This window comes from Macadamia integrifolia, chromosome 13, assembly GCF_013358625.1.
Source record: "Macadamia integrifolia cultivar HAES 741 chromosome 13, SCU_Mint_v3, whole genome shotgun sequence".
Taxonomy (NCBI): domain Eukaryota; kingdom Viridiplantae; phylum Streptophyta; class Magnoliopsida; order Proteales; family Proteaceae; genus Macadamia; species Macadamia integrifolia.
The window spans coordinates 7,857,138-7,874,737 of record NC_056569.1 but is presented as its reverse complement, the minus strand read 5'-3'; the positions used below and the strand labels follow the sequence as shown (position 1 = coordinate 7,874,737).

The 17,600-nt window shown below is 38.4% G+C and overlaps 1 protein-coding gene across 1 annotated transcript; it reads left to right on the top strand.

Moving 5' to 3' along the window:
• The first annotated feature begins 8,807 nt into the window (after positions 1-8,807).
• LOC122059210 (cullin-4-like) lies at positions 8,808-16,389 on the top strand. Its single transcript, XM_042621897.1, has 6 exons — positions 8,808-9,198; positions 11,068-11,183; positions 11,277-11,623; positions 14,991-15,171; positions 15,357-15,479; positions 15,596-16,389. The coding sequence occupies exons 1-6, from the start codon at positions 8,826-8,828 to the stop codon at positions 15,938-15,940; spliced, it is 1,485 nt and encodes a 494-aa protein (XP_042477831.1). The 5' UTR covers positions 8,808-8,825; the 3' UTR covers positions 15,941-16,389.
• Positions 16,390-17,600: the final 1,211 nt, after the last annotated feature.

Genomic DNA, 17,600 nt, shown 5'->3' with positions numbered 1-17,600 from the left:
TGGGTCCATCTCCTCCACCAATTTGTAAGTACAGTCTCTTACTCTTTCCTATTATATGGGGTGCAGAAAGGTTTCATCAAACTATCTCGAGGTCTAAGGTAAGGTGAACCTCTATCTCCCAACCTGTTTGTTTTGTGCTATGAGTGCCTGACTTCCTTGATTATTGGTGCTATTGCAAATGGCAGTCTTTGGGGTTTAAAAATTAAGGCAACTATCACAAGGCTGATGCATTCTTTTTTCGCTGATGATTGTTTGGTCTTCCTTGAAGCAAACTACAACTCTCTCCGAAGTCTTAGGGATGCCCTTGCTTTTTATTGTGGGGCCTCTGATCAAGCTATAAACGGGAAAAAATCATCAGCCTCCTTCTCGCCAAATACCTCTATCTGGCTTCGCCGTATCTTTGCTGAAGTTATCAACGTAGGGGGTATGTTACATCCTGGGGTCTATCTAGGGCTCCCCTCTGAAGTTGGACAGAATAAGAATGCAACCTTTCAGCACATCAAAGCTAGAACCATTAGTAAACATACGGGGTGGAAGGAGAAGCTCCTATCTCCTGTAAGAAATGAGGTCTTGATTAAGTTTGTGGTGACAGCAACCCCCTCCTATCACATGTCTCATTTTAAGCTTCTGCATGGCCTCTTGGATGATATTGGAAAGGCCAATTGTAATTTCTTATGGGGTTAGAAAAATGATGAGAGGAAGATCTACTGGGTGGGTGGGGACTGTCTTTGCCTTCCAAAGTTAGATGGTGGTCTTAGAGTAAAAGACCTAAACATCCAGAACCAAGCCTTGCTCGCAAATTTGGGGTGGCATTTGCTTATAAATGGTGAATCTCTTTGGGCACGCCTTCCGAAGAGTATCTATTTCTCATATGGGAATTTCCTAAATGCTCAAGTGGGAGGTCGACCTTCTTAGGCCTGGAGAAGTATTTTGCATATAAGGGTATTTTGTGGATTGTTGGAAATGGTATCTCTATTCATATTTGAGAGGACCCTTCGATTCCATCCCTAGAGGGCTTCAGACTCCACCTCCCTCGACCACCGGATTGCCCATACCTTAGAGAATATGAGCTCATTGATGCACAAGCAAAGTGGGATATAGAGAAGTTCCAGACTTAATTTCTTCACTTTGCGATTGAGTGTATTGCAAAAATCCCTATTAGCTCTGAAGTAGGTCTGAATAAGATGTGTTGGGGGATTTTCCCAAATGGTGTTTTCTCAGTTAAGTATGCTTATAGACTGGGAGCTCAACAGTCTCCTTGCTCGTCCAAATCAGCAGTGAAGGCTCTGTCTACTCCTAAAGAGGTATGGAAAATCATTTGGAATTCTAAAATTCCACCAAAAGTGAAACCCTTTATTTGGAAAGCTTGTTTTGGAGCTATTAAAGTGTTTGCAAGTTTGAAGTAGAGATGTATTGTGGACTCTGAGACTTGTGGTGGTTGTGGCCTTGAGGCCGAATCGGTTGAGCATACCCTATTGGAATGCCCTTTGGCTAAGAAGGTATGGTTTGCTTCCCTTGTAGCTTTGCAGATTGATGTGTTCCCTGACCTATCCTTATCAGAGTGGATCCTGAACTGGGGATGATTTCCTGATGCCTCAAAGATGGAAAGGCAGTGTTGTTTTGCATCTCATGCTATGATTTTGTGAGAAATTTGGAAGCGTACAAATGCCCAATGTTTCAGGGACACCATTCTACCGCTGCACTTGTGCATGACTTCAATCTTGAGGTCAGTTGATGAGGTTATTTCTCTTATTCATGCGGCTTCCAGGGCTACGGAGAGTTTGGACCCTCTGAGTGAGACTGCACCTCCACCCTCGATGAGACGTTTTTCTATCTTCTCGGATGCGGCGACAAGCGTGCGGCCTAGGGCTCTTGGTATTGGGTGTGCCATTTTTGACCCTAATGGTCACCTTATGTTGATCACTTCAGATCACCTTGCTCTTGCTCCTGCTGTGGTGGGTTAAGCTTTAGCAGTTTGAATGGGCCTGTCCCATGCTCGACGGCTTGGCATCTCCGAGGTATCCGTCTTCTCGGATTGTCTCTCTCTTCTCAGGTGCTTGAATCCTTGCTCTTCCCGCCCCCCTTCTTCTATTTTGTGTATTGTCCAGGACATTCTTATGATGAAGTCCTCCTTCTCCTTATGTAATTTCGTACATGTCAATAGAGTAGGGAATGGGATGGCCCACGCTATTTCTAAGTGGGTGATTTCCCATCCTCGTAGTGCGTCCTAGGAATCTCCTTATCCGGAGGAATTCTTGAACATTGTTTTGCCCTTTTTGTCTTGGCCCAATGAATAGATTTGTCTTCGTACCAAAAAAAAAAAGGCTTATTATGCATAGGAGGAAAAAAAATGTTATTATATAATAGATTTATATTATTTAATGTCATACAGATAAAAAAAGTACGTGGAAATAGACAATCGCATAAAATGTGATTTATGAAATTTTGATACCAGAGAGAGAGAGAGAGAGAGGAGAGAGAGAGATTTATGTAATTTGACTTATAGATTTATTTATTATTTATCTCTGTATTTATTATACGATGGGTAATTTACAATGCCACCCCTGGAGAATGCCAATATTAGAGAGACACCCCCTCTCTTTCACCAAATTAGACTCACCTTGCCATCAATCACTGTTAAGGAATATACCTTATATGCTGATGTCAGCTACTATATTTTATTATAAATATCAAAATGCCCTTGCTTAATGTGAAGTACCTAAAATGCCCATGTAATAATTCTCACCCAAATCATCTACACTAGTCATGTCGCCACCGGCTTCTCCATCCAGCTCACATACTCTCAGGCAGCCCATGTTCGCCACCTTCCAGGCGTACTCTCCGCCATCCCCGACAAGATCCGCCACCTCCACACCCCTCACTTTCTCGGCCAATCCAATGCTTCTCTCTCTCTCTCTCTCTCCCTTCTATTTGTCTCTGATGAAATACTAAATTATGTCTCTCCAATTCCAATGAATGGAGGTCGTAGCAGTTGCTTCTTTTCCAGTTGTTTTCTTCAACGGAGAACGTGGCATCGAGTTAGGTAATGTTGAGATCCATCATTCCTTAGGTTTCAATAAACTGCAATCGGTGATTTGTCAGATGATCGGAATCTCTCCTCATCAGATCTCCATATCGTTAATCTGTGAGAAGGTTTCAAGATCGTCAGATAAACGCCATAGATTAGCAATTATGGAGAAGAACACCAAAAGCAATTGCATGCGTGTATGAGATTCATCAAGCTTACTCTTGTCTCTTTCTAAATCCCCACAAATGCATCTTTAGTTTCCTCTTTCGAGTCTCTTTCTAACCCCTTCACCTTCATTGACAGCTCTCTTTTAAGTTCCTGTCTTCGATTATCCTTTTTCTTTTATGTATATCTTCGCTTTTAATTGAAAGAAGTGTTTGCTGAGTTGAATGAAAGCTATTGTGTTGTGTGCCTTCTTCATGGTTGATGAGTTGGTGGTATGTTTTGGATTCTCGTTTATTATGGGTCTCTTCTAATCTCTGTTGGACCTTGTTATCCTTTTTGTTTTGGACTTCGTAAAAATCAATTTCTGTGTCTAAGTTCATTGGGTTTTTCTTAAAATTTTCCTTACTCCTTCCTGTATCTACTCCGTCTATGGGTTTTGTATTTTGGAGTTCTCTATTAGTATGCGACTCTGTTATTGTTTCAAGATCGTCAGATAAATGTCGTTTCTTCTTTTTTCGGTTGTTTTCTTCAATGAAGAACGTGAGATCGAGTTAGGTAATGTTGAGATCCATCCTTCCTTAGATTTCAAGAAACTGCAATCGGTGATTTGTGACATGATCGGAATCCTTCCTCATCATATCTCATCCGATCGCTGAAAAAATGGCTCCTCCAGAGAAAATACTCTGATGGGATCCTGGGACTAAACCACCACAATGCGGATTGGTTTTGTCGTATTTCAATCAACTTTGGCAAGGCATCTCTCCCGATGCCCAAATTGCCGCTGCTACCGCCTACTTAACCTCGCAACCGACCATGAAAGTGTCCGGCCATTTCCAAAGAGCAGGGGATTTCAGTGATTGTGCAAGCCCTCTTCAATTTCTCCATGAAGGTTCAGACAGGGAGAATGAGAATCCGAAGGTGAAGCTCCGCTGCTTTTCACGATTTTGGGATGAAGACGATGGAGGTTCTTTTTCCGGCGCTAGCGTGGCTTGATATCCAAGGCATTGGGCGGCGGATAATGAATTATAAGTGTTTTACTCACAAGGGCTAAAGTGTCATTTCACAGCATCATTTAACAGACACTGACAGCAAGGGGTCCGAGTATAATTTGGTCAAAAAAAGGGGGTGTCCCTCTAATATTGGCATTTTCCAGGGGGTGCCGTTATAAATTACCCTTATACAATATATGTATTTCATCATTGTATGTAATTCATGGACTCTTAATAATTTGTCAATAAAAATTTGAGTGATCATTCAAGCTCTATTTATTTTTGTGTAAAATAGTCTAAAAAAAAAAAAAAAAAAAAAAACTTCACTATCTACCATCTGGCCCATCCCCATTCATGTACTGCCATGTGGTAGATTATGAAATGCAGTTTTTCCCAAAATGATAATACAAACTTTTCATTAAAAAAATTAAATGAAAATACAAAATAATTCTTAAGAGCTTACGATTTTTATTTTTTTTTTTAGATTGAAAAAAACCTAAAATATATATATATATATATAACAAAAATATCCTTATTAGTCATAATTTTTTGATAGCATGTTAAGAGTAAAATACACTCAAAAAAGCATTTATAGAATTCTTTCAGTTAATTTATTGTTTTTTCCCCCTAAACAAGTCTAATACATATACAAATAAAATAGTGTTAATGTTTCCCCGCAACTACTTTGAATTTTTTTGAATGATAAGGTTGTTTTTATGCTTTTGCATGTCTTAAAGCTCTAGAATTTTATAATCGGCTATTAAAATATATTTTTATTTTTGGGTTTTTCTTATTGACATTCCTTAAGAAAATTAATTTGTAACTTTTTTACCAAATTAAAAAAAAAAAAATAACTATAATGTATTTTTTCCCTTTTAGTATATCACATTTTCTTATAATGAGGGTAAATATTGTCATTTTACATATATACTCAAAAAATGTGTATGAAAGTGACAACTTTTGATAATGACATATAGTGATAAAAAAACAAGTTGGTGTCTCGTGCCAAACGCCATTGTACACTAACATTCCTGGTAATGGGCCTTCGCTCTAAAATATGGGTGATCGAGACTCCTAATGCCTTGAGCATGTTGAGCCCTACATAGGTTGAATCTTGGTAGCCTCCAACTCCTCATAGTATCCATTTATTATAATAATAACTACATATCAGCTGGTGGAGTTGTTACCACAATCAGCTAATAGCAATTATTGCCAATTATTTAATGAATCTTCAAATCTTTATATTTACATGTGAACATTTTTAATGTAGAGTACCATGAGACGTAGCTATGTAAAATTGGTCCCTAATTGATTTATCTTATGGCAAATATTAGCTTTGACTACCCTGCACCACATCTTATGGTTGGTTAAATCACTATATTTGTTCACGATAAACATAAATAAGGAGGGTGGGGTTCATGGTCTAATGGGTGCAGGATGATTCTTTGATTTGCATACTCATATCTACCATGTGGTATGTTGGATAAAATTTCAATCGGTAAAATCCAAGGTCCTTCCTTAGATGTCAAGTTTCAATCTAGGTGGAATCTACCATGTGTTAAAACAAACTATCATAAAATTTTGGAACTACCATAAGGTTGGACTAACGTTTTTTTTTTTCTCTTGCCTAATTATTAAAAGAGTTTGTGCAAGTGTTTGATCCGAATATTTACCGTGGCCCTTCCATTCTTGATATGCTATAATTTTTCTTTTCAATATCTGATCATGATGACCTCTCAAAAAAGTATTTTATGTTTTTTCCTTTAAGTTCCCGCCATTTCCTGTTATTTCTTATGATTCGGGTGTAATGACAAAAAAGGAAAAATGATATTTTTTTTTTAAATTAAAATAAAAAGAATTACAAAGCATTCAAAGTTTGAACCAGAAAGTTTAGTGACTTTGATATGGATTTCCAGCCATTACTTCGAAACAATTAGTTTGATCAGAGAGATTATAGTATTGCCATCATTTTTTTTGGTACAAAATTCTGGTTTAAACAAAAAATCATCCACTTGAATGTGTCGAGGGATGGTGTCCAAGATCACATCAAAAAATTGTTAGGATTTTTCAGAGGTTTGAGTTCAATTTCATCACTCCAAATTTAATGCACATCCCAATCTTATCTTTGTGCTTCTTTTATCCTATATAAAACTCTCCTCTTTGCCGCTTCAATACCCGTTTTTTTTTTTTTTTTTTTTTAAAACAGCAATTGTAGCCTATCTTGATATATTACGATAAGCACGTTGCTAAGTCATTTGATCCTTTGAATATTGTAAAAAATAGTAATAGATGGATAAATGACCTTCAACTATTTCTTGTAGAGCCCAAATCATTTTTCTGTGACCCAAACCCAAACATCCCTTGGTATGAGTTCCAAGCTCTTTATCTAAAGCACATGTTGCATAGTTGTGATGGGAGGAAGTTTAAAAGAAAGACTTACAAAGTTGGATGGGCAGCATTTTTAAAATTACAAATTAGAGACATTCTCGAACGAGTTCACCAAGCAAGGCAATTATGGATCACTACCGTCACAGCGTCACTATTTGGTTTGATTGTGAAGAGGTGTGATTACACTATTTGCTTAGGATCAGGATGTAGGTCTTGGAATCTTTGCACTTTTTTTGATGGAGCTATATTTTGTTTTGAAGAAACAATGTAATTCTTTAGTCTCTCCTGCTCATCAGTTGGCAATAAGGCCAAAACTAGATATGTCTACGACAGATATTCCCTTTCCCTTCTAGTTATTGCAACTTTACTTTTAGATTAAAAAAAAAAAAACCCTTAAAATGTAATTATTCCATTTGGGAATGAAATATTTTAAAATTTTTTATAGTCACAACTTGGATTTGTTTGACTACCCGATTTAGTATGATTTTAATTTAATTGAAATCATGACTGAGGGATAAGATCATTAGGATATATTGGAAGGAAAGGGAATTGATTCACACTATTCAATTATGTCTATCTTGAGAAACCCTCTTTTTTTTTTTTTCTCGTTGTTTGTGATAATAGGGTTTCGAGAAACCCCAAATTTTGAGAGTTTGGGTGGAAGAGCTAATAGTTCAAAGAGAGCTTGTGGAAGAGTTAATTGGCAACATTGTCTATGTGATATCATCCTTAGAGCCCAAAGGCTTGTTGAAGAGCTAATATTTCAAAAAGAGCTCGTGTTTGTAAGTTTGAAGGTAGCAATACACTTCCATTGTTCTTTTTAATTTCGTGAATAAAATGCCTCACATCGTCAGGGACAATCGGCACCTGGATGCTTTCCCAACTTCCCCTCCCATTCAAACAAACGTGACAAAGATTTATTATTATTTTAACATAAGAGAAAAAGCTCTTCGAACTTAAGGCTTATATTATGCCTCCTCATAAGTATTATTATAGGGAAAAAGATTACTACTTAGTTGTGCTCCCTACGCCTTCTCATATGGCACCGTGAAAATGACGTCTTCTACCACCTAGATGGATACCATATGCATACTATTCCGTTGGCCCAATCACTGGTGTAGAGGCCACATGACTAGGTAGCAATCCTTATGCCATCACTGTATTAACTTTCAAGTGAATGAAATGATAATAAAAAAAATAAAATGGGAAAAGGTGTAGATTATTGGTGTCAATTACAAGCTCAGCAAGCCCAAGTGAGACTGATTGTCCCAATTAATTAACAAGTCAAGCTCTAGCTGACCCAATTATAACCGATCATTTGCAAGGGTGCTATTCCACATATGCGCAATTGATTTATAGCCCGACTAACCTCAACGTGTTTAAAACCCAATTATAACTCGTTTCCAGATAAATGTGCCATTAGCTTGTTTAAAGCCCTTTTAACCTAATTATTGATAGTCCAATTAAAGATTAATACTTGACCGACCATTTATAAAAGGGACCATACCTAACATAAGAGGCTCGATTACTTAAATGGATCAATCACATGCGAGGTCTAAATTGAGGAAGTTTGATTAGGCACCCCTAATGTACACTACCTTGCATGGTTAGAGAACCCCTCCCTATCATCATCTTAAAAAAAAAAAAAAAAAACTCCTTGGTCCCACCTTATATGCCGAGAATAGCTGATTGTTAAAAGACCACTTTACCCCCACTCTTGCCTGAAGTGACCTTTCTTTGTCTGGATTGAGATCCTCTGGAGTACTACACGCCCTGTAATACACATCAAATGATAAATAATGTCTTGAACTGCGTTTGAATGACTTAGACTACATGTCTAAGCCTGGCCATTGGATGTGCGCTACATGCTTCGTAATGTTACAGAGGAGCTCCATCCTGATTTCTCCTAGTCACACGATCGGGGACCGTTTTATTAAAAAAAAAAAAAAAAAAAAAAAAAAAATTATATTCCAACTTTTGTTGTTTCACACTTCCCACCAGATAATCCAAGGACATAGCCTCGAGTTCGCATCTATCGCTGAGGCTTGCTGGGGTTGGGCTTCATTATAGACCGTACCAAGCCCACACGGTGTTATTTTCTAAACAAATAAAAAGGAGAGGAAAAAAGAAAACAAATTCTCTGAAATCTATTCCTCTCGAGTCTCGATTCTTTATCCTCATCTGTTCTTTGTTCCTCTCTTTTTCCTTCTTGATCTCTCATATCTAAGCAATTACGATGCGCTTCTGATTGATTGATGTCTCAGTCTCACCACAACAACAAGCGCCCGAATTGTAATAGTAGCAGCAGCAGCAGCAGCAGCAGCAGCAGCAACGGCGTCGGCGGTGGTTGTGGTGGCCGTTTATCGACCATGAAGAAAGCCAAGTCTCAGTCTCTGACTTGCTCTATTGAGAAGAACAGCTTCCATCTGCAACAGCAGCAGAATCAGAATCATTTTGTCAAACAAAACGATGATTCATCGATGATTCTTGACGAGGATTTCAAGGCTGATGCTTCCGATGTCTCTCCCGGCTGTAGTGGTGCCCCGATCGGTGTTGCTGCCAATTTGTCCAGAAAGAAGGCCACGCTGCCTCAACCTTCCAAGAAACTGGTTATCAAGCTTGTCAAAGGTACGCCATTAAAATTTCAGTTTAGTCTCAGCCTGTCAGGGTTTTTTTTTGTGTGTGTGTGTAAATGTTCCTCTTTTCTTACTTTGTCTGTCTGAGAAAGTAAAAAGAATATGTAGAACCACTGTACTTTGGTCGTTTGGGAATTTGCATGAGTTAGTGGTAAGAAATTAAGAATCAGGGTAGAAGATATTGTAATCGTGTTTTGTACCAATGGTGTCTGACAATATCGGGTCCCTATGGTCCTTTCATGTGAAATGGTTGCTTTCCGGAAATTTTCGTAGGAATCGTGTTAGAGTGGAGGGTGGAGCTAAGAATTGATTGGGTTCTGGCATCTGATCTTCTTCTCTATTGTCAGGCTCCGGAGAGAGGAGGGTGGATCATACTATTCTTCTTTTGCTATTTTATGCTTCTTTCTTTTTTGGGTTGGGTTGGGTTGGGTTGGGTTGCGGTGGGGGGGAGGGAATAACCATCCCGGGAAGTTTCTTTCATAATCAATGCACGCATAGAAATTTGAGCATTCGGGGAATTTAATTGGTTGATGTCCCTTGGCCATGTAGACCTTATTTTCACTTTCAGATTTTCATAATAACACTGATTAAATGTTTAGCGAAGCATGCGGACCATATCAAGAATCTAGTTAATTGTCTATTTTTACAGTCGAGACATTGGAACTGATAAACCGAACATCCCTCGGCCTCAGTGCAGTTTGAAATCCGATAGGGGTGGTCTAATGGAACTTTCATTCCATGCTTGCCATTGAAGAGGAAGCGGAAGCGAATGTGAATTAGTTATTTTGGTTTTAGGGTTTTCCAGCATCATGAACTTCTTCATATGCATTTCCATTCACTGAAACCAATCATCTTTTTGGTTCTGCCTGCCTCAAACCAGTTGTTAGTTATTACCTGTTTATCATGAGCATGGCCATTTGAGAGATGATTTTCCCTCTAAACTCGCCAAATAATGTTTGAACATATTAGGTGCCCTTTTAGTCTCAGATCCTAGAAGTGCTTGAGGCATTCCCTTTTTCATTTACACGGTTCCATATATATATATATATAACCTATTCTGTATAGAGTTGGGGTGGTTTTAGTTTGATTCTTTTTGTGTCCTATCTTTTTCTTAATAAAATTTTTTATTTAGTAAGAAAAATAAAAATAAAAATGGGAAGTATGTCATTTATGTGTTCTTAACATTTAGGCATAGAATATGAAAACTGTTTAGCGTCTTTGGATTTGAGATGAAAAACTGCAGCCCCCACCCCCACCCCCACCGGGCCCCCAACCCCCCCAAAAAAAAAAAAAAAAAAAAAAAAAAAAAAAAAAAACAAAGAGGAACGGTGGGACGAATGATTGATCAGGTCAGTGAAGAGGGATCCCCTCCTCCCTCCAGGATGAGCATTCCTACCTCTGTTGCATAAATAAGGATCAGAGATGAGAATGTCTTGAATGAGATCAGTTTTCATCCCTTTTCTCAGCAAAGCCCATAAGCTTCCCACCCCTGGAGCTCGCATGCAACGCCAAGCATGTGGGTGCAGAATGACAAACCATATTGGTTTCCAATTCTGCAGGCCTACTTGTCAAGTCATAAGCATCCGGTAATTTGGGCATATTAATCTCTTCTTTTCCTGCACATCTTATTTGTTTTCCCCTTATTCATAGTTTGCAGGCAGCTATGCACATTAGTTGATTTAAAATAATTGATCATTATGATATAAGTTGAATAAAAAAAGTCCCTCTAGGTTCTCCAAAGCCTTTGCAGTTTGCACTTTGAAAGACTTAAAAGTTTAGGTAATAAAGGACTATTGTTTGAAATGTTCTTAAGTGGCCTGGCCTGATTTCTTCTTTCTTTTTTCGTTTTGGTTCCATGAAGCTAAGCCAATACTCCCTACCAATTTTGAGGAGGATACATGGGCAATGTTGAAGTCAGCTATTAGTGCTATCCTTTTGAAGCAACCAAATCCTTGCGACTCTGAGAAGCTTTATCAGGTAGTTTTCATCATATTATGTTGGTTATTGGATGCAATATCTTGCTGTCTCAACTCATGGACATGTAAATGATCCAACTATCCTTGCCCATAGGCTGTTTATGAACTCTGCTTGCACAAGATGGGAGGTAGTCTTTATCAACGAATTGAGAAGGAATGTGAATCACACATTTCTGCAACCCTAAAATCATTGGTTGGCCAGAGCCCAGATCTGGTGGTTTTCTTGTCTCTTGTAGAGAAATGTTGGCAGGATCTTTGTGACCAGATGTTGATGATCCGTGGTATAGCCCTTTATCTTGACAGGACGTATGTGAAACAAAACCCAAATGTGCATTCTTTGTGGGATATGGGGTTGCAGTTGTTCCGCAAACATCTTTCTTTGTCTCCAGAAGTTAAGCACAAAACAGTCACTGGCCTTCTAAGATTGATTGAAAGGGAAAGGTATGGTTTGGTGCTTTTAGATACCGAGTTTTACTTACAATATGAGAAAGAAAAAAAATCTGTTATAGTATAGAACCCATCTTTAGGATTAATTTGGTTTTGGATCATCTTAATGAACCTTTGCTCAACTGGTTTTTTTTTTTTGGGGGGGGGGGTGGGTGGTGGGGTGGGGTGGGGTGGGGTGGGTCATGGTTTTAAAGTTTGGTATCAGATTGTTTACATTGTCTGCTCTAATCAGTATTGGACATAACCAAACCAATCTCATACATACAGTGATTGTCTGCTCGATTTTGTATGTGAGGCCTTTTCTCCTTGGATCAGCCTAGTCCTTTTATAGATCTTCTGATCCAGAACGATCCTGATCCTTGGTTGGGATATCTAGAAAGAGAAATTCCTGGAATTTTGAAGATCCAAAGTTCATGGTGGATTAGCTGCTTATTTATTAGTTCTTTTAGGACTGTTCCAGGTTTCCAACACTAAAGTTTGTAACAATTGTAAGTACATTGAGTACAGTACCAATTAGTGGTTGATAATTCTTCTATCAACTTGGAAATTGGAAAATAAGGAGTGATATACTTATACTGATGCCTAAGAGATATTTGTCTCGTGGTTTAGTTCAGTCACTTGATAACTATGGCCAGTTTGTTTATTGTACAAAGTTATTTGGGAAAATTTATCACTCCCAATATGGGGGAATCAAACCGCTGCTCTATCATGGTCATATGATCAGTCAACTGCTTCAACATATCAGTTACTTGTGCCATGGAGTCTGGGTCTGGTTTGGAGTATTAAAGCTTCCGTCAGTCATTACCGAAAACGATGGGATCCTAGTTCAGTCCTTGCAATAGAGTCAGAATCATAGACAGGATCGTAGGGAGTTGAGAACACAAAACTGAAGTCAATTTAAGCACTGTTTGTCCCTTATGGTCAACAACCAAGCACCATCAGCACAACTTAAGAACAAATGAGTGGATAAATTAAGAAGAAAAAAAAGATCGTAGGAACAAAGGAAAAAAGTAAGAAAGAAATAAGAGGGATATGATCAAGGTTCTCACAAAGGCCTAGGTTCGCATCTCGCCAACCAAACAAGGCATCTCGCCTAGCACCCCAACATCTCACAGCTATTGGCATAAATCAGAAATTTTATTCAACTTTTTTTCTTCTCAAAAATGCTTACAAACAGCCCTTTTATGGAGTGGCTGAGAGGGTTCTAGACTCTCATTGGGACTTGCTCCTAGACTTAAGTACTTAACCATTTAATTTACTGCTCATTTTCAAGGGCTTACACAACCATCAATGAACCGACTGACTTACATTTTCAAGGACTTATACAGCCATCAATGAACTGACTTATTGATATCAGGCTGAATACAGATGTACTCAACACCAGAAAAGTAACTCCCAACACTATACTAGATCCTCCAAATGAGAACAGCAATAGAAGCTTATCGGCTGGTCATACAGGGAACACAAAACTGAGGAAATAGAGAAAACTGAGAATCACAAAACCTGGCTCAGAAAGGGCTGTTCTTCTGGTCAAAGGCGTCTTATGGTGCCCAATAAAACTCCAAAATTCCAACTTGAACTGGTAGCAGGTTGAAGAGATATAAAACTTCTTGAAAACTATGGAAAAATTAGGGTTTAAAGGAGATTTTGAAGAACTCAGCATAGCTCAGAAGCCCAAAAGGCCTTGGTCGAGTGGTCTTCTAGGTGCCCTTGAGATGTCCTCCAAATCTTGTACTCAGAAGCCTTCAGGTTGGGGAGATCAGGCACAGATTGATTTTTGCCCAGAAATCAGGCTCTTCTAAGGTTGCCCAGATATCAGCAACAGTAGCAGGTCTTTGTAGGTTGTAAACAGCCTTCAATTATGGTAAAGAGAGGTTCAAATATCACCCAGAAAATTAAAGAAATAAAAGGGAAAACAGAAATCGATGGAAGGATGAGAAGGGGGAGAAGAAGATAGGTTTGGATCAGGCCTCCCACCCTCTCCCTTTGGGTCTCTCACCCCTCAATGTTTAGGCATCTCACCCACTCAATCGACTCTCTCAGTCCATGAAGAAAACACTTCAATTTCATTTACAAAACTCTGCCCAAAAGGCAACAATTGATTCTCTTAAATAGGCTTGAAAGCCTTTACATAATAGGAAACAAATGGAATAAGAAACAATTGCTAAAAGGAAACCATTCCTAATGAAAACTTTCCTAATTGAAGACTATTGCTTTGACAATAAGAACAAAACACAAAAGGAAACTAACTACTTGGGCCAATAAGTATAGACATAAAAGGAAATAAAAAGCTCTCTTCTATAAGGCAGAATTGATCCCTCTTCCTAGTGGCTGACTTGGTCTTCTAGAAACTCTTCAATTTCTACCCCTGCTGTAACCTTGCCGACCAATGCATTGTAGGACAAAACCAGAATCGGTAGAGGAGATTTAAGTTCTTCTAGAAGCTGCTTTAACCCCCAATCAACAGCCTTGTTGCCTAAGGCATCCCTACTGCTTGACAGGCTGGAACATGGCCCAAATTTTGGGCCCAGTATTGACCCAACTTTGACCCCTCTTTAGGACTCGATCTACATCACTTTTTGAATATAATAATATCTTTTAAGACTTTAGATAATAGTTTTGATTAACTAGTCTCAAATTTTGCACATATGCATTGATTACTTTTGACCCTCTTTGACTAAGACTTGGACTGGATTAATTAGGACTGGTTTTTGGTGAACCAGAAAAACACTCAGGCCAGCCCCAGAACAGTTAAACCAGAACAGGTTCATTCAAGGAACTGCAGGCTAAGGTAGAGGCCTGTTTCCTCCCTTCTTGCAATGGTACTACTTGGAGTAGAACTTATCTACTTCATTAGGTGTCTTTCTTTAGCTCTTCCTTTGCAATGAGCTACAGGTTTGGAGTTGATTTGCTTATATATAGTGATAAATTTCTTATGGACCATTGTTTGGTGTGATGTGGAGAGTCTGGACCGCCAGTGTGAAAAGTGGGTTTGAGTCTGAGGGCAGTCACCTTGTGCAAAAATTTCATTGGACATTTGGACCATCCCAGTCCAACCCTCTTGCGACCCTGCAAGGAGGATTTGCATTGGATTACAGTCTCTTTTTGTTAGTGATAAATCTTTTCGAGAAAAGTCTTGTATAGTTATCTAGTTTATGTTGGACACGTTGTCTCTCTGTTTCTTAAAGTGGTAGGAATTGAAAATTAGTCTTTCTGGCTTTGTTGATTGATTGCTTGCTTGCATGAAACTAAGTATTTTGGCATGTTTATGGCATCTCTCTAAACATGGTTAACTTTATTGTCCATTCCTCTTTTAATACTTTGAAAGTTGGTTTTCATCTTCTAATGTTTGATCTATCAGATTAGCTGAAGCTATTGACAGGACACTCCTAGGCCATCTTTTGAAGATGTTCACTGCTCTAGGAATCTACTCAGAAAGCTTTGAAAAGCCATTTCTTGAGTGCACGTCTGAATTTTATGCTTCTGAGGGTGTGAAGTACATGCAGCAATCAGATGTTCCAGATTATTTGAAGCATGTGGAGGTGCTTTATTTTGATTGTTCTCTTACTATATATGACTCTTGACTTGTGATTTCTCATTATAAGTTCCCATATTTTGCTCATTATCTTGCACACCTCTGATTGTAGAGTCTTCAGTTTGTTCTTGGACACCAAGTTGCATCATAATTTCTTAATTTTGTTAGGATTGAGATTATACATTCTTGCAGTCAAGGTTGCATGAAGAACATGAAAGGTTGATGCTCTACTTAGACCCGAGTACTAGGAAGCCACTGGTGGCAACTGCAGAAAAGCAACTTCTTGAACGACATACTTCTGCAATTCTTGATAAGGTTTGGATCCTGAATTAACTTTCTGTCTTATATGGTCCCACGTTTTTTCTTGCTCTTTTGGTATGAGAAGATAAAACACTTTTTGGTAAATGAGTGTGGATTTCTTATTGTGTTAGGGATTCACAATGTTAATGGATGGAAATCGAATTGAGGACCTTCGGAGGATATACACTCTGTTTTCAAGGGTCAATGCCCTTGAATTACTACGGCAAGCCCTTGGTTCTTACATCCGGGGTACTGGGCAGGGCATTGTTATTGATGAAGAGAAAGACAAAGATCTGGTACCCTGTCTCTTAGAGTTTAAGGCTTCTCTCGATACAATCTGGGAAGAAAGCTTCTCAAGGAATGAGTCATTTTCTAATACCATAAAGGATGCATTTGAGCATCTCATTAATCTCCGCCAGGTTGGTATGCATACTCTTTTTTATCAAGTAGCAGCAAAATTAGTAAATGAAAAATAAGAAATGACACAATTAAGTGGCAGTGAACTACTGAGAATGACTGATATCTACAAAATCAGTATTATTGCACATAATAGAGAAATTACCTAGCACTATGCATGTATTCAAGAAGTCTTGTAAAGAAGATTGAAACTTGAAATAAGTTATGGACTTCAAAATTTTGCTCTAAAGAACTGGGCTTCCCGGGATACCTATGGGAGCTGCTAATATTTATTTTTTTAATTATTTTTTTTTCTATATATGACTGCTGAAACAAAATTTAATAGAAGGAAGAAAATGTTTTGACATTCATTGTTGTGTGCCCTTTCAACAGCTTGAGCTTTTGGGATAAATGGTTGTAAGGTGGTATTAGATCTAGGAGGTCGGTTGTTCGATCCCTGGTTAGTGTTGGGGTTTGTGTTGCATGATGTTGTGCCCTTATGCCTTGTACCCTTGGTGATGCAGATTAATTATCAAAATAGGCTTGTTTTATTGAGAATAAGCCTAGGGTTGGGTTTCATACATGTTGGGCCTTTGATTCCATGTGTTTTGAGTGTAATAGACCACTTTTATGGGTCTAAAAGGGGGCTCTAAGATTGAGTACGTGATTACTAGTTAGTTTCCATTTTCATTAGTTTCATTTTTTAGTTGGATTTGATTTGAGTTATATTTGTTTCCTTAGGAGTCAAGTTATTAATTGAGTCAAGTCATTAGTAGTTAGTTTCCTTTTTCAACTAGTTTCTAAGTTCAGTTTTTAGTAACTATTGTATTAGGAGAATATTAGGTTTCCTTTTTTAGGAGCCTTCTATTGTGTAATTCCCTCTTCCATCACTATTATAAATAAAGAGAAGGCTCATTAGTAGCCCATGATTTTATGAATGAAATAATGCTTTTACATTTTGCTCCCTGTGAGTGTGCTTTGTGTGTGATGAAAGTGATGAACTGGTGTTTGATCAAGGCTGAAGGAATTGTTGTTTGATCCAATTGACTCTTTGCGGCGTGAAGTCCAAGAGGTCTCTTCAACTATTCTTTCTTTCTTTTCAAAGTTAATTACAAGGTTCTTCAAATCAGGTAAGAGATCTGAAACTGTGATTGAATTCTGGTTCTGGAAATCTCCAAATTTCTTCCTACTGCCCCTACTCTGTTCTGGAAGATCCAACCAGCCGATGGCCCTCCCTTTTTGATCGATTGTTGGGTTTATTAAGAGGGAGGCTTGACCTTAATTTGGGACCAATTAGACCAGGGGATTTTGAGTTATGAAGTTTCTCCCTATTCTGGCCGATTGTGTTTGATTTATTTTTGCTGCCCAGAATTTTGGATTGGTTTGTCCAGATTATCGCTGATTAGTTACTGATTTGATTCTCCATTATCTCAGTATCATTAGTGAGTGATTTATGTCCCTAATCCATTGGTTATTACTTAGTTACAGAACTGCTGAATTGTTGAAATCGATTGAGTTGTTAGCTTCCCTATTGAACTTGATAGCCTGCTGGACTGTTATATACTATTCTGATTTTTCTGTTATGATGTTGGGGCTGGTTTATGGTTGTTCTTTGGTTTAAAAGTTTATGCAGAATGAGACTTGGTTAGACCCCTATCCTAGTCTACATTACTTGGTGCCATGTGATGGCACCATCACGTGATAGTGTCATGTCCAAAGCCGTGTGTGTGTGTGTGTGTG